At 42.1% G+C, this 17,610-nt stretch overlaps 1 protein-coding gene across 17 annotated transcripts in view; it reads right to left on the bottom strand.

The window, feature by feature from the left end:
• Positions 1 to 17,610, bottom strand: part of SERGEF (secretion regulating guanine nucleotide exchange factor) — a 263,131-nt gene that overhangs the window by 182,641 nt on the left and 62,880 nt on the right. For 16 of the 17 annotated variants that reach the window (XR_005293772.2, XR_006282355.1, XR_006282354.1 and 13 more), the window contains exon 9: positions 16,044 to 16,210. Coding sequence is in view for 9 of the 17 variants with exons in the window: in XM_038407923.2 (XP_038263851.1) it covers positions 16,044 to 16,210 (167 nt within the window). In the remaining 8 variants the exon portion in view is untranslated. Of the gene's footprint in view, positions 1 to 10,256; positions 10,409 to 11,076; positions 11,102 to 16,043; positions 16,211 to 17,610 lie in introns of those variants that run through there. The other variant, XM_038407955.2, reaches the window with a different exon arrangement.

Below are 17,610 nucleotides of genomic sequence, written 5' to 3'. Positions count from 1 at the left end.
CTCATTTGGGGGGAGGAGGGGTGTTACCTGCTTCAACCTTGTAAATGACACTTGTTCCTAGTTAATAAACCATTAGTTTGTTACAGGATTGGCTACAAGCATTATCCTTGGTGAGAGATCTAAGGTGCAAATTGACCTGAAATAAGTGACTGGTCTTTCAGGACTGGGAGTAACCTGAATATTTTGTGATCTTTGGTGTAATGTGACCATTACCACAAAGTCATGCTTGCCTGAGGTGGTAAGAAAGAACAGAGTGCCTAATGGGACTGCCCTGTGACTCCATGTTAGGGCTGTTACAATACTTTAGGAGTTCACACTTGTTACTTGGTTGGGGAAATCCAATTCTAGAACACACAACCAGTTTGGGGTTTGTGCCCCGCTCCCGAAAAGTCTGCCCTGATGTTGGCACTCATGCTCATAAGCCACTCCAGACAGCCTAATACTTCAGTTTCTCTTCAGAGCAGTGTGGCTCAGTGAATAGAGCACTGGACTCAAATTCAGAAAACCTGGGTGCTATGCCCAGCTCTGCCACTGGCCTGTGGGTAGACAATGGGCAAATTACTTATTTCTCTATACCTCAGTATCCCCTTCTATAAAATGGGGATAGTGATGCTAACCTACTTTGTAGAGTGCTTTGAGATCTATTGGTAAAAAGTGCAATCTAAGAGTTACATACTATGATAGGCAGCTTTTCAAGCAGACTTCACTGTATTTAGACTTACTATTAGTTTATTTTTACAGGTCTGTGCATGATAAATTATTTCTAGGTAGTAATTATATTGTGCCATGTGCACGCCTTTTGTGCCTGAAAGCGTTACTAGCTTTTGCTAGTGTAGTAAGAATATTTAACAACCATCAACGGGTTCAGCTGTGACTTGGCTATGAGTGCAGTGCTGGGAGCAGCATGGTGTCACGCTGCCTCAGAGACAGTCTGCAAGGAAAGCTGTTACTCACCAACTCACAATATCCCTCACTTTTCCCAGCTGTTTTGAGGTGGGAGTAAATTGTGTCTGCTCTCTCTCTGGCACAGCACAGTTTGGCCAGCACGTTGGAGGGATTCCATCCTCTCTCACCCACCTATGAAAATGGGTCTGTGGATCCTTCTCTCCCTCACTGCTACCCACCGTGCAGGTAGCCAGTGCAGGGACATAAGAGGGCAGCCTTGTACCACCACTCTAACAAGGCCATAATATCACCATTATGAACTGGGGTCATGCTTGTGTGAGATAGGACAAGTATTTAATTGATGGGTTGTGAATGGGTTTCAGGGAGTTGTTAGAAGTTCCAACTCATGTTAGAAGAAAATTTCTAACCATCAGAGGAGTGAGGTTCTGGAACAACCTCCCAATAGGAGTATTGGGGACAAACAACTAGTTTTAAGCTGAAGCTTGTTAAATATGACAAGAGTTCCCTATGATAGCAGGGGAATTGTCTCCATGACTCAGAAGGTCCCTTCCCATCCTATGTCACCACCTTCAGTCTCTTATACAAAGGGAAAGAGAAAGGAGAAGACCTGACCAAAATGACAAGCAAATCTTATTTCTTTAGTTCCTGCCTCTCAGGCTGTATTCTAGGAGAAACCCTGAAGAATATGAATAGAGATTATTTTTGTCTTGTCTTTTTTGCTCTATTTGATAGTATTGCCACCTTTTGTCTCGGTGGGTTGCAAAGGGGATAGAAAGGCCTTAATATATTTTCCAACCAAGGTACCAATATACCTAAGAGAGCCCCTGGCTTACTCCTTCTGCACCCTACAACAGATGGCCCCAATTCAAGACAGCACTGAAGCACATGCTTAATTTTAAAGCTTGGTTTCAGTGGACATAAGCACATGCATCAATTTCAGGACATGCTCAAGTTCTATCCTACACACGATTGCTTCCCTATCTTAGCAACTCTCAGGCAGCAGCCATATTTGCTGGTGGAGTTTTCACTGGCAATCTCATGGACTAGTAATTTTTGCTTGTTCACTACCAAACTAATTGCTACAACTAGCTTAACACCTTGGGGGCAGGGGGGGATCAAAAGTATCTATTTTTACATTCCTTTGACAAATTCAATACCATTTTTACCTGAGGTAGTTTTAATACTTTCAACACAAACTTTTATCTCTATTTTTAATTGACACAAACATTAGTGAATTACATTAGAAATCCATTACCCTTGAGCCTTTATTTATTCCACCTGTGTACATTTTGGTATTGTGTAAGAAACTGAGAAGCCAAGAAACGGATGTTCCCTGTTTACAAGAAAATTAAAGTGAACTTCCTTATACTGTTATTTTATCAATGTATCTTAAACACCAATCAAGGAGCAATCAGACAATCCAGTTTCTCAGAGGCAATCAGTCTCAAGAGCAAACTGGATAAAGCCTCTATGGACAAAAAAGAGAATATTATATTACCTACCAATCAGACTGACAGGTTATATGTATTCTTCTCAGCTACAAATTAGGCTAAAATAATGAGCTAATTCTAAATTACAATAGCCAGAAATAAAGCAATTGTGCCCTTAAAAACAGTGCAACTCTTGCTTCCTCCTGATCTGACTAGTTATAAAAATAGATGACATGGGATACATTTTTCTCATTTATAATGAAGTATCAGAATGCAGCTACCTAACACATCCATCTGATAGACTGAGGTAGCATAAACAAAACCTTTTCATCTGTGCAACAACTCTGGATCAAATTAGCAGCTCATCGGTACTCCAACTCTTTTCTATGACACACCCCTCAAGCACCTGATCTCAGTTCTATTTCAGACTCAAAAAACTACAAGGTTAGGGAGCCTCTCTCTGGTAAGCGAGTTTCCAACACCACACTGTTAATTTTCACCTCTCTCTAAGACATACACCACCGGAATGTCCCACAAACAAAGAAAAATGAGGAGAAGTTCTTTAAAAAAAAATATGTGGGGATGAGGGGAGTAAAAAAAACTCAGGAAGTTTAATTTTTAATTTTTTTTAATTAAAACAAAATTTCTTTAGTAATGAAGGGGGTTAATTGCAAAAGTAACATCTAAACTCAATAAGGCATCTAAAAAAAAGTACCACAAAGAAACTGTTTTCTTCTATTGTCATTAGATGCCAATGCAATAAAATCAATATACTGATATTGAAACAAAAGATGGTAATATGGCTCCTTTCATCTAAGGATCTCAATGCATTTTATAGACATAAGTTAATTTGTCTCCTACCACCATTTTAAGGTAAGTACATTTTATATACCTGCTTTATGGATATACAAACAGAAGAATGGAGAGGTTAACTGACATGGCCAAAGTGACAGAATGAAATTGGTGGCAAAGTTCAGAATGATTCCCAATTCTCTGATTTAACTATTAGACCAACACTCTCTCTCATACTAAACTGAGTACATTAAAACAGAGCTCTGGATCCACAGGTGTCTCTCATGAAAGCCTGCGAGTTTAATCAGCAATCCCAAGCATTCCAAATGTACAGAGGAGATGGATTGGTAGGGATGTGCCAGTCCTCCTCACCCCACCAAAGGCACTCTATAAATACTAGCAAAAAGGACTTGTCCCCCTTCACAGATTTATCACCAGAACAAGGCAGAACTGCCAGTGACACAGCAAAACCAGCCACGCTCCTTTTCTGGATAGGATGATATTTCTTCAAGAACCACTGCTTTCCAAGCTTGTTGGTTTAGAGATCACACTTAATTCAAATCCCTTTCCACTTCTTCCACAAGCCTACTAACTGCAAAGGAAGAAATTCAGCCTTACACCCAGTATTTAAATCAGTGTAGCTCCACTGAGTTCTTCCTCCACTCATCCAAAGCATTTATATGTGTGAGCTGTTCTACTTGTCCATGTTGAGCTCCTTGGAGCAAGAACAGTGTCATCTCGAGTTTTGTAAAGTACAGAATACATGGTTAATAATTAATAGATAATCATTTATAAATAATAAGAGGAAGAGTATCCCGAATTGCCCAATAAGGTAGTTTCAGGAGAGCCTCATCTTTAATTCACAATGTCACCAAAGTGAAGCTTCAGCAGTATCAGTGCCTCAATGTATTCACAGTGGAGTTTAACTACATCAGTCCCAACACTGAAGAACTTCACTTACTTGGTGACGTACTTCTGAAGAGAACAGGTCAGAGTTAGCTGAGCAAATGAACGTGAGCCCTTTAGCTACAAAAGAAATATGGGGCCAGATTCTCAGCTGGCAATTTCAGTGGAGTTATACCAATGTACACCAGCTGACCAAACCACATACAGATGAGAAGAGTGCAGTGAAGCTGAGTTAGTGACAGTATCCTGACCATTAGAGTGTAAAAGAGGTTTAAGTGATTCGACAATGAGACTGAGTCAGGATCATTTTTAAAGATAGGGAAACAGCTGCCACTTACATCATTTGCAACAGAGCCAATAACATGATTTTCAGTCCTGTGCTTTAATCACAAAACCATCTTCTCCCTCAATAGGGCAAGAAATCATGTTTTCAAGTATATCTCAGGGTAGCAAAGTCCAATACAAATAGGTGACAAGACCAAGTCTTGGGGAATGATATAAATCAGAGAAATCTTCGGTGAGCTTAAATACAAAAAGGAAGCTTACAAGAAGCTTGGACAGATGACTAGGGAGGAGTATAAAAATATTGCTCAAGCATGCAGGCGTGTAATCAGGAAGGCCAAAGCACAATTGAAGCAGCTAGCAAGGGATGTGAAGGGTAACAAGAAGGATTTCTACAGGTATGTTAGCAACAAGAAGGTGGTCAGGGAAAGTGTGGGACCCTTACTGAATGGGGGAGGCAACATAGTGACAGATGATGTGGAAAAAGCTGAAGCTCTCAATGTTTTTTTGCCTCTGTCTTCACAGACAAGGTCAGCTCCCAAACTGCTGCACTAGGCAGCACAGTATGGGGAGGAGGTGAGCAGCCCCCAGTGGTGAAAGAACAGGTTAAGGACTATTTAGAAAAGCTGGACATGAACAAGTCCATGGGTCTGGATCTAATGCATCCAAGGGTGCTGAGGGAGTTGCCTAATGTGATTGCAGAGCCATTGGCCATTATCTTTGAAAACTTGTGATTGGGGAAGGTCCTGGACAACCGGAAAAAGGAAAATATAGTGCCATCTTTAAAAAAGGGAAGAAGGAGAATCTGGGGAATTACAGTCTGGTCAGCCTCACCTCAGTCCCTCAGAAAATCACGGAGCAGGTCCTCAAGGAATCCATTTTGAAGCACTTGGAGGAGAGGAAGTTAATCAGGAACAGTCAACATGGCTTCATAAAGGGCAAGTGATGCCTGACCAACCTGATTGCCTTCTATGAGGAGATAACTGGCTCTGTGGATATAGGGAAAGCGGTGGGCATGATATATCTTGACTTTAGCAAAGCTTTTAATATGGTCTCCCACAGGATTCTTGCCAGCAAGTTAAAAAAGTATGGATTGGATGAATGGAATATAAGGTGGATAGAAAGCTGGCAAGATCGTCGGGCTCAATGGCTCAATGTCTACTTGGCAGCCAGTATCAAGCAAAATGCTCCAGGGGTCTGTCCTAGGCTGGTTTTGTTCAACATCTTCATTAATGATCTGGATGATGGAATGGACTGCACCCTCAGCAAGTTCGCGGATGACACTAAACTGGGAGGAAAAGTAGATAAGCTGGAGGGATAGGGTCCAGAGTGACCTAGACAAATTGGAGGATTAGGCCAAAAGAAATATCATGAGGTTCAATAAGGACAAGTGCAGAGTCCTGCACTTAGGATGGAAGAATCCCATGCACTGCTACAGGCTGGGGACCGACTGGCTAAGCAGCAGTTCTGCAGAAAAGGACCTGGGGATTACAGTGGACGAGATGCTGGATAGGAGTCAACTGTGTGCCCTTGTTGCCCAGAAGGCTAACGGCATATGGAGCTGCATTAGTAGGAGCACTGCCAGCAGATTGAAGGAAGTGATTATTCCCCTTTATTCGGCAATGGTGAGGCCACATCTGGAATATTGTGTCCAGTTTTGGGCCCCCCACTACAGAAAGGATGTGGACAAATTGGAGAGAATCCAGCAGAGGGTAACAAAAATGATAGGGGGCTCTGGCACATGACTTATGAGGAGAAGCTGAGGGAAAGGGGCTTATTTAGTCTGCAGAAGAGAAGAGTAGTGGGGGATTTGATAGCAGCCTTCAACTACCTCAATGGAGGTTCCAAAGAGGCTGGACCTAGGCTATTCGAAGTGGTGGCAGATGACAGAACAAGGAGCAATGGTCTCAATTTGCAGTGGCGGAGGTTTAGGTTGGATATTAGGAAATACTATTTTACTAGGAAGGTGGTGAAGCACTGGAATGGGTTGCCTAGGGAGATGGTGGAATCTCCATCCTTAGAGGTTTTTAAGGCCCAACTTGACAAAGCCCTGGCCCCCCACTACAGAAAGGATGTGGACAAATTGGAGAGAATCCAGCAGAGGGTAACAAAAATGATAGGGGGCTCTGGCACATGACTTATGAGGAGAAGCTGAGGGAAAGGGGCTTATTTAGTCTGCAGAAGAGAAGAGTAGTGGGGGATTTGATAGCAGCCTTCAACTACCTCAATGGAGGTTCCAAAGACGCTGGACCTAGGCTATTCAAAGTGGTGGCAGATGACAGAACAAGAAGCAATGGTCTCAATTTGCAGTGGCGGAGGTTTAGGTTGGATATTAGGAAACACTATTTTACTAGGAAGGTGGTGAAGCACTGGAATGGGTTGCCTAGGGAGATGGTGGAATCTCCATCCTTAGAGGTTTTTAAGGCCCAACTTGACAAAGCCCTGGCTGGGATGATTTAATTGGGGTTGGTCCTGCTTTGAGCAGGGGATTGGACTAGATGACCTCCTGAGGTCTCTTCCAACCCTAATCTTCTATGAGTCTATGAACTCTAGAACACTGGAAACAAGGTATGTTTACCCTATGAAAGGCATCTATAGCATCATAACACCATTTTGCCTACATAAGGGGTCTGCATTCTCTCTCTGAAGCAGCCATGGTCCTCTGAATATCTTATTGCACCCATGGTTTGGGTTTATAGGAATACAGGAATTGCCATGCTGGATTAGACCCTAGGTCCAACTAGTCCAGTATCCTGCCTTTGACGGGCCAGAACACGATGCTTAGAGAAAGTTTTAAGTACATTACAGTAGGCAGATGTGGGATAATCTGCCCCCACATAGGTTACAGGGGAAATTATTCTATGTTCTTCCAACACCAAGCATATGCTTCCTAATAACACATTCAAAATTACCACAACTGTACATGCATATGAACTATTAACATTAGTGAGAAATACTGAATTGAGGAATGGACACCCACCCCCAAACCAGGTCATAGATAATCTCAAAGCCTACCATGTTTTTTATAAAAAGAATAAATTGAAACAAATTTATTCCTTCAAGTGAAAAGGAAGGGTCTGTATACTGGCAGCTTTTTCTAGGAGCATTAACAATACTTGTAATGGAGCTCAGAAGTAACCTTTATACTGTCCAGAAAGCATCACATATGAAAGATTTGGAGATGGAACAAACTTCCAACACTGAAAGCTGTTTGGAGTGCTGGTGCCCCAACATTCAGCTGCATCTAATATCCCCAAGGCTGCTCTAAAGCACACCCGGCTGGCTATGGTGTAAAAGGGCTGTTTGCGAGCCAGGGATTGCTGGAAAGCAGTGTGCTCCAGCCATGATCCCTTCCTGCAGGAATTAGCCCACCCTGTGCCCTACATTAGAGGCTGCAGGGAAGAGGGGTAGAAACAACCTGTGCCACCTCTCCACCAACTGGGGTCACACCCATACTAGCTGTAGAGATCCAGTAGCTTTCTGGCCACTTTGCACAGTGACAGCAGCACAAAGGAACCAAAACCCAGGGTCAGGATCAAGATCAGGATCATCAATACTATTTGCTGCGTGCACACATCAGGTAACTTTCCCCTTCAGTAACAGAAGAGAGCACTGGACTGGGACTTGGGAGCCCTGGCTTCTATTCCTGGCTTTTCAGTTGACTTTGGGCAAGTAACTTCATTTCTCTGTATCCACATCTACCCTTTGTCTGTCTTGTCTACTTACATTAAACACTCTTCAGGACAGAGATCATATTTTACTATGATTGTGTACAGTGCCACTACAAGGAGGCACTCTCTCTAAGTTTCTATCATATAAATAACAAATTGAGTGGTGTCCTAGCACTTCAATGGCACTGCTCAAAACCCCAGAATTGAAAGAAGGAGCAAGTGTTAACAGAAGCTTTTATTTTTCACCCAACACTTTTAACAAAATATTTTCTTTACTAATTAAAAAGTTACTGCACAAAGAGTGGAAAATTATTATTATACCCCCTCATAAAACTCACCATACATACATCTGCTGTCAAATGCTACACAGCAAAATCTGGCATTTCGGAGTTGATATCTATAGGATTTCTCTTACAGAGAAATAAAATTTATTTCTGTTTTCAGATTTTTACTCTAATATATGGGCCATGGCTACAAACCTTTACAGCACACAATGGAACAAATAAAACTACATGAACTTGTAACAGGGCAGACTCCTCTCCTATACTGAGATCCCTCACAAACAGTCTCAGATGTCTTTTGATTGGTTATTACCTCTACGAATTTTATTTATTACCCTCACCAAAAAGGCCCAACCAGAATCCTGTGCAGCAAGTCTATTTACAGCTTTTTCTAATCCTCATCTCTCTCTCCATGGAAAGGAAGCCAATGAGACCTCACCAGTCTGAGACCTTTCTTCCTATGGGCTCTGCTAGCGTGCCCTTTTGTTCTTCCTTCCTGTGTTTTTAACTAGCCTCCCCAGGTGATGGGATAATTAGTTCCCTAGCTCATCAAACCCCCACCCTCCAACTCTGCTTTGGCAATAAAGTTCTCTCCTCCTCCATCAGGCCTTTCCTGGTGGAGCTAGTTAAGGCTTAAGTGATCAGAGTGCGGGGTCCACCACTGGCTCCCAGCACTCTGTCACAGAGCTATGCAGGTAATATGTAACTCAAAGGTCATGAATATGTTATCTTGCCAAGTGTTCATTTTCACTTCATTGCTAACATATTTTATAAATAAATCTATCCTCAAGATTTTAAGAAATATTTATTGACTTACCATCAGAAGTCACAATATAAACTAGAAGAGTAGTTTGAAGAAGATGTTCTCATATTGGGTCTTTATCGAAGTATATTATTCTTCCAGGATTAGGGTTTCCCTTTACTCCATTTACAGGAGTCTAGAGGCAAAGTTCCCCACGGAGATTTGTCACCTTATAATAGCAGCTGAGATTGTGTACTTTGTAGTTAGAAGCTTGATCGCTTGCAAGTACAATATTATTTATATATCTATATAATATAGTGATGTGGGGGGAAAAAATAAAAGCACGTGCCTTTCAAAGGCCTATGGATGAACAAATATATCAATTAGTGCAGCAAAGGGGGTAAAGTATTAACAAAGCCAGCTATACCTAACTGCACAGTAAAATTTACCAGATGCAGAAGGCCAGTGCAACACACACTGCACCACTAATGCCCTGCACAGGGGAAGCAGCCACATGGGAGTGCTTTCACAATCCCTACAAACCCAGGGAAAGGTCTCCACACTGGCTCCATAGGGGCTGGGAAGGCAGGGCAGGGTCATGGGAGCCACACAACTCGCCCAGGAGAAGCTACTCCAGCTCATAGGGTATTCTCAGTCTCCAGCCCTGAGATATGTGGTAGACCCCCTGCATACTCCATTATTACACTGGCTTGATATTGATGGAGTGGACTAAGCACACACAGCCACTCATTTGATGATGACCGTGTAATGCAGCAAGTAATTTTTTCACTTCACTGCTCTAATTTTTCTTTTCATTAAGAAACTCCAGTGCTCACTGCTCAGAAAAGCTGCAAACTAGCAGAACTTTCTTTAGTGATACTAGGGCTACAATGAGAATATGGCTATATGTGAAGGCAATTCTTTATTTCCAAAGAGAAAATATCCCTTCTTCCCTTCAATTTAGTGAAAGCCATTTAGTCATATATAATGACTTCTTCTCAGTCAGTTTATTGCTTACTGTGAATGTTCGCTGCAATGAATGACATGCCGAACATATCACAAACAGTAAAAGGGTAGCTATTAAGACCAAAAATACCAGACAGGCTGAAGAAGCATTTTGAGAAGAAGGAAAAGATAAACAAGATCTTTGTAACATTGTACAACATTGTAACATTCACTAAACAGAGAGGCTAATCAAATTTCAATCCATTTGTATTTAATCTCAATTTGTTTTTTCATCTCAAGAGCAGCGGATATGAATGTACATCAGGCAATAGATGAATCAGACGTTCCAAAGAGGTCCAATCAAGGACCCCCATACAACACAAAAGCACCTCATGCATAATGCCACACAATTGATTTCAGCACAAACTTGAAATTTCTTCTCAGTGACTTATTCTGCACAGAAAGGGAAATAATATGTTTATCCACAATATAATTATTCAGTAGAATTAAAAACATGATGCTTCATGATTGTAATATAGATACCAACTCTTTATGAGCTTAAGCTATCACTGAAAGAAGTGCTGAGCAGTCATTACATTGCTGTAAGATTGCCCTTTTTACTGATTTTGGTTTCCCATTGTTTACATTTAAAGAAGAAAAAAGAAAAAGATTTTGCTTATACTTCCCAAGAACAATATTTCCAAGTGAATAAAGGTAATGGAATTAAGGTACACTAAAGCAACATATGGATAACTCAGAAACAAGGAGATTTTCAGTCCACACTGATATGGCATCCTGAATATTTGCAGCACACACAGAATAATCACCACCCTTTGCAAGAGAAAGCAGTAGGTCAACCACACGAGTAGAGGCAACAAGCTACATAGCAGAGATCACAGTCTGCATTAACGATAGGACAGTAGCCTTAAACTGACAATAAAAAGCAAACTTATTTATGTTTGACGCTGAGTATTATCTGAACACAATTTTCCCCTTATATTTTTAAACAATGCTAACTCAAGTCACTAAGCAACCAGCAGATTATAGCCTTGCCAAAAATTCATTTCAATCAATTTTATATAAACTTACAAATAGGCTCAGGATTAGAGATAAGTGAATACCTGATTTTTCCATTCAATGACCGAACTGAAAAAATCAAAAAAAAGGATAGTTTAAAACAGAAATGGAATTTTTTGGTTTGTCACAAGAAAAGAAAAACCCAAATCATTTTGTTCAGGTCTAATTAAATGTTTTGAACGTTGACTCAAAATGGCATTTCAAAATGACTTTTTAAAGAAAATGTCAACATTTTCTAAGTGAAATGTTGGAACAGTTTGTTTCAACATTTCTGGGGGAAAAAATTCAGTTTTGTTTCCAGCCCCTCAAAAAATGCATTTTTCAACAAAATTTCTGTTCATCAAAAAAATATCACCTGGCTCTACTCAAGATAAAGATTATATTATTTTTAAGAACTGTCTCCCAAACTGAATATTGAAGTTAACCTTAACTCCAATCTGTCCTTTCTTTGCCAGTACTGCATTTGAATCAGTCCATCTGTATTCCTTTAAACTCTGCTCTCTTCTTAATGTTTTCTCCTAAACCTCCCTAGTCTCACTGAAAAGGGCTACCTCAAAGCACAGATGTTTAACTCAGGCCTCTCCTTGAGGTGGCAACAGCAGGAAAGGCAGACAAATCGGCCATTGCTGCTTCATCTGTCAGTTCTGAGGGGATGAAGATGGGCACTGATTATCTTGAACTCAAATTCCCAGGCTGAGAGTCTAACATTAGTGAAGAATGAACTGAACAGAAGCACATGCAGGAGGATAGTTGGAGTCAAAAGGAAAAAGTGTTTACAACCATTCAATTCCCCAGGTCAGAGGTGAAGTTTGTTGCTGTTTATGAATTACTGTACATCTAGGTGTTGTCGCTTTCATTGATTTGGGCATTTAGAACCTACTTCCCCAAAGAACTAAAGGCAACCAAACATCATTACTATCTCAGGTACTCAGTGCCTTGCAATCTTTAATGTCACACCACTCCTAAGAGGTAGGGCAGTGTTATTATCCCCATTTTACAGATGAGAAACTCAGGGACAGAGAGAATAAATCACACAGGAAGTCTGTGGTGGAGCAGGAAATTTACTCCTGGGGGAATTCTGCACCACTGCACGTGTGCAGAATTCATGTCTCCTGCAGATTTCTTTGCTTCCCCACAGAAAAATGACTTTGTGACAGGGAAGCAAAGGGAAGCTGCAAGAGCAGTCATGCACCATTCCCTAACTGTGCAGGTACATTGTTTCAGGCACCAAAGCAGCTGGCAGAGAGGTAAATCACCGCAGGGATGTGGACACCCCAGCCAGTGGCACCTATCCTGAGCCAGGATCAGCTGCTAGTTGTGGCTGGGCTGAAGGCAGAAGAGGACAGGACTTCCCCTTCCCCTGCAAGAAGTGGCTGGGGCTGTATCAGACCCACTCCCAGAAACGTCCCCCAGCTGCAGGAAGCTCAGCATCCTCCCCTGCTTCCTGCCCCCATCGCTCCTCAACTGCAGGGGGAGGGGTCATTGTAGAGGAAGCTGCTCCCCCATCCACCCAACTCTCATGCATCTGGACCTCCCGTACTGAGCCCCCCCCCAAGCCTCACCCTGTACACTCGAACCCACCTAGCCCTCCACACCTGAATCCCACCTCACTGAACCTCAACCCCTGCATCTGGAGCCCCCAGCACCCAGACCCCCCTGCTGAGACCCCCACAGACCCAGACCCTTCTGCTGAGCCCTGACCTGGAAGCCCCAGCAGAGTCCCATTGCCCCTGCACCTGGAAACCCCCACAACGAGCCTCTGTGCATCCAGATTCCCCGCACATCTAGACCCCGCACTGAGCTGCCTGCACCCAGATTGTCCCACACAGAATACTCTCACCCCACAACTGGATCCCCTCACACTGAGTCCCTCCACACTTGTATCGTGCCTGTTAAGCCTTCCTGCTCCACATTTGATGTGCCTGGTGCAGAGGGGCAGGGCCCCAGGTGTTTCTGGGACAAACCCAATCCTTGTGCTGTGTCAGGGTCAGGTGCAGCCTCACCAATGAGTCCATGTCCCTGGGGTGGATGGTGGGAAGGCTGCAGGGTGATCTCCCATCTCCGTGCACCAGTGGCCTGTGCTCCCCACTGCCATGCTGGAACCGCTGCATTTATTTATTGACAAATAAAACTTGCAGAGTTTTGCAGATTTTTAAAATATCGTGTGCAGAATTTTTAATTTTTTGGCACAGAATGCCCTCAGGAGTAGGAACTGAACCCAAGTTTTCTAAATCCCAGACAAGCACCCTATTTACTGCAACTTCCTTCTTCCCTCTGTCTTGTGTAGTGTTCACACTGCAATTTTCACTTGAAAATAAGATTTAAATCTTATAGGTAGACTGCAGACTCCACCTGAGTTCTAGCATCATTTTGTTTTATTGTAACCTAACTGTTCAAAGCCATTCAGAGCTCTGCCCCTGGTCTTATCTGCTCTCGCTTCTTTTCCCATCATCATCCCATATCCCTACTGCTGCAGCAGTGATGCTTGTTTTGACCACCCTTCTCCCACACCCATCCTAAGGATGAATAGGGATGAGGACTGTTGAAGGAAGTTGAGGTGATTTTTACTCATATTTTCTGTTTCAAGATGTATAAAAATGGAATACAACTCCACCTTTCATGAATCACTTTTCTTAAATAATAAATTCCCACAGAGCAGAGGCTAGATCTTTCCATGAGTTTGTGCAACACCTAGCAAATGGGACCCCAATCCTGACTGAGATCTCTACGCATTACCCATAATACATATAAAAGTTAATAGTAATAATGTTGTGCATGCTCTAGTCACTAGAGCAAAGGACTTTGAGCTAGGACTCAGTTTTTATTCCTGGTTCTGCCACTGACTTGCTGTGTGGTCTTAGACAAGTCACTTTACTTTTTTGCCTCAGTCTACCCATAAAAAGGAGGGTAAAGACAGATATCACCTCACTGGCATGTTGCAAGGCTTAATGGAGGTGTGTGACATGCTTTGAAATCCTGAGATGAAAAGCACTCTATAACAATATGTTGTATTGTTATTGTAGCACCCAGGAGCTATTGGACAAATTGCTAGTTTCATATTTTCCAAAGCCTTTACACTACCTTCAATTGCACAAAGGTATAATTTGGTGCTTAAATAGATTATTTGGACAATATTTTCCCATGGACATTGTGAAAAATGCCATACTTTGGTAGCCTGGAATATTCAAAAACTATTGTAGTGAGATTCAACAGATGCTATGGATGCATGGGATATTCAAAGACTATTATATCAACTTTATAAATGTATGTATTTTTGTGGGCTGGCTTGTGATTGCACTCCTGGCTAAATGAGGAGGTAAAAACATTTTTTATAGGACCCAAAGTCATTTGCAGGGTGTGGGAGGAGAGAAGGAAAATTCCCAGTGCCAGTAACTAGTCTGGGGAAGTTTCACTCCCCAGAGACAATAATATATACTGGTTCGATCTGCCAAAAAATGTCAAACTGTATGACGAAACAGCCTCGATCTGGGGAGAAGGGTTACTCATACACAATTCAAGAACTGGCATAAAACTGTGACCGAGAGAGAGAGACCCTGTGAAAAGGGCCTGAAGTACTCTGACCTTATCGGGGTCTCCACGCAGAAGACGGATGACTGTCTGGTAAGCCAAGACCTGCATATAAGCTGTTTATTGTTTCTGAGGTATGATTCCTTGGTAAAGGCTTTGTTCTGAATAGTACTTTGGTTTATAAAAGCAGGCGGACACCAGTTATCCGTGTCATTGCCCCTGAGAAAACAGGACTGCAGGTACTGAACTAAAGTCAGACCTGCTGAGGTAATCACAGTAAAACACACAAGTCTGCAGTCTAACGACCTGGTCTGTAGGGAGAGGACAGCAGGATCCCACCCTAAAAAAAGTGACAGCTAGAGGATAGAGCCCTAAGTGTAGTCACCCAAGAAGATCATAAAGGAGTGCTGTTACTTTGGGGACTGTGACAATCATTCCTGGAAAAAAACTCTGTACTCCAAAACGGTAATGCTACTGAAGATAGTGGCTATTCCCAGGATTTTCATGTTTAACAATAACTCCAGCTTTTGTTCTACAGGACCTAATCATTTCCAGGAATTTTGAGATTCGCACTGTTTGATTTAGTACAGAAGGCTAGTTTTCCACCAAATCTTTCTATTTCAGTGGCTGCAGCACCAAGTACTCCTTAAACAGTGTCAAATTTTCCACGCTTTTTCTTTGTTAACAGTTTAACTCTGACTCCTGTAAGTTTGACTGTTCAGTTTCCTCAAAAATAAGTCTACTACTCTTTTCAAAAGTCCTCGTTGATGGCATGGATGTCCAACCCTGAGAAATTTTCTGTCATTTAGGGCCTGAACTAAAGCCCACTGAAGTCAATGGGAGTCTTTCCAATGATGTCAAGGGACTATGAATCATGCGCTTAGAGATCTTCAATTCCATTCAAATGACAGTCTACTTCTCATACTGTGTAACTTCATTTTTTCCAGTTATACTAATTTATTTGTACCTTCTGGATTCAGCTGCCCACTAAAGGAAGGTTCTTTCTCATTTCAAAACTAAAAACACTACTGCCTTAAGAGTGAAACTCAGTATGAGCAACACAGTGTGAAGTGCGGGAAGATCACAGGTTAAACTGTGGCATATTCAGATTTCTTCAGAAGAAAGAAACACTGAAAACGGTTAGGGTCATACCTAATCTGTTACACAGTATTACAGCAGCAACTACTTCCTTTTCAAATTTGACATCTAAAGAAGTTACCAAATCTAAAGCCATCTTTTTGCTAATGAAAACTCCAATCCCTCACTCACACCTTCTACCTAAGAACAAACTTGCTTCAGAACACGATTATTTAAGAATTACAAATAATTGAATCAAATTAAATTTGGAGTACTTGAGTGGGAGGGAAGGGCTGTTTTTGCTTCATTTTCAAGAAAGTTTTTTCAGGCGATCATTCTGAGCATCTTGACTTGTGCAAAGAGTGGCAATTCTAAAGCTGAGAAAAGGACACATTTTTTCCCTTACCTGAGATGCTCCAGCGAGGCAAGGCACTGAAACCGGCACATTAGACAACTGCTCCACATTTTCTTCAGATGATCTCTGCACCTCCTGTCTTTGTCCATCGTGAACCACTGCACTCCTTCCGAGTTGCCCATAGTCTGCTCTACCCCACGTGAAGACCTTGCCAGTTTCTAAATACAAATGCACAGTGTGGGTTATTTCTCCATTGCAGCCAGACAATATTTGGAACACTAATTTCAAAACTAGAACAGTCGACTCTATGTACTGTTTACTGCACCCTACTTAAAAGCTCAGAGAACACAACAGTGAAAAAGTGAGGAATCTACTTACTCTTTGACCCATGATGGGAGAAAAGGTATTAAAATTTAGCTGAGAAACTCATTGCAATTACCCAAACTTCAGCATTTAGTTTTCAACAGAAATGCCATGTCCGATAAGGCATGGATTGTACATGGAATTGTCTCAGGAAATCTGCATCCTCTAGATGTGCTGTATAGAATTTGTATACGTATTTGTTTTACAATAGAAACCTTTTTGTTTTGTTTTAAGAGACATGCACATAAAATAGCTTACATTAAATTCCAAGAGATTTTCCTTCCTTCCCAGTATTTGGCACAGAAACATCCTGTGTGCCTGTATTTAACATAAGGTTTATGCCTTCTTCAAAGAAGATACCTTCTGCCACAAACTTCTGTTAGCTGCAGAATAATGGTTTGTTCTGCATGGTAACTGATGATGGGGGAAATGGTGTCACAAGATGCTCGGGGTGACCCTAGCCTCTGATTGCCTGAAGCTGAGAGTGGACAACAGGGGATGGATCACTCACTGATTGCCTGTGCTGTTCATTACCTCCGAAGCACCTGGCATTGGCCACCGCTGGAAGACAAGATTCTGGGCTAGCAGGACCACTGATATCACCCAATATAGCTGTTTTTATGTTCACAATCATTATTAAACATTTTAAATATATTGATTTGTTTGGTAGGAAACAGAATTTTGTCCCCCCCTCCCTTACCCCAAGAAAAGTTTATTTTAAATAATGTCAACAGAGTTTAGTTCCCTTCCATGCTACAGTACATTGGGTCCATTACTATGGAGCTCCTGCTCCAAGCATAGACATTCTTAATGCATATAGCACTGTAACAGCATCAGCACCTGCCTCTCATGAGCACCACCTTCCTGTGAGCCTGCTTTTCTTTCAGTTCTTACAATGGGGTGGCACCCCTAGCCAATGCTTCTTTCAGGTCTTCAATGACTCAGCCCTCTGGCCAAGTCTCACACACTACCTCCCCCCGTCCCGGGTATACAGTCCCTAGTTCTTTCTCACAGCACTGGTATGGTACCATAGGATTCTTTTCTGGAGACAACTGCCTTTTTTAACAGACCAGCAGGGCCCATCTCAGTACTTTCACCTGGTCTGCCTAGGTCCTGGGCTCAGTCCCATGAACTCAGCCTGCCTGCACTGATCTGTCTACAGTCCTACTGCTCTTCCAGCCAGGTACCTAGTCCTCCCTCTTCAAGCTCCCTGCAGCAATTGACTACTCTATCTCTGCTGCTTCCTTTTATATGG

This window comes from Dermochelys coriacea, chromosome 6 (genome assembly GCF_009764565.3).
Source record: "Dermochelys coriacea isolate rDerCor1 chromosome 6, rDerCor1.pri.v4, whole genome shotgun sequence".
Lineage (NCBI taxonomy): Eukaryota > Metazoa > Chordata > Testudines > Dermochelyidae > Dermochelys > Dermochelys coriacea.
Note: the sequence above shows the minus strand (reverse complement) of the source record. Positions and strands in the feature narration are given on the sequence as shown.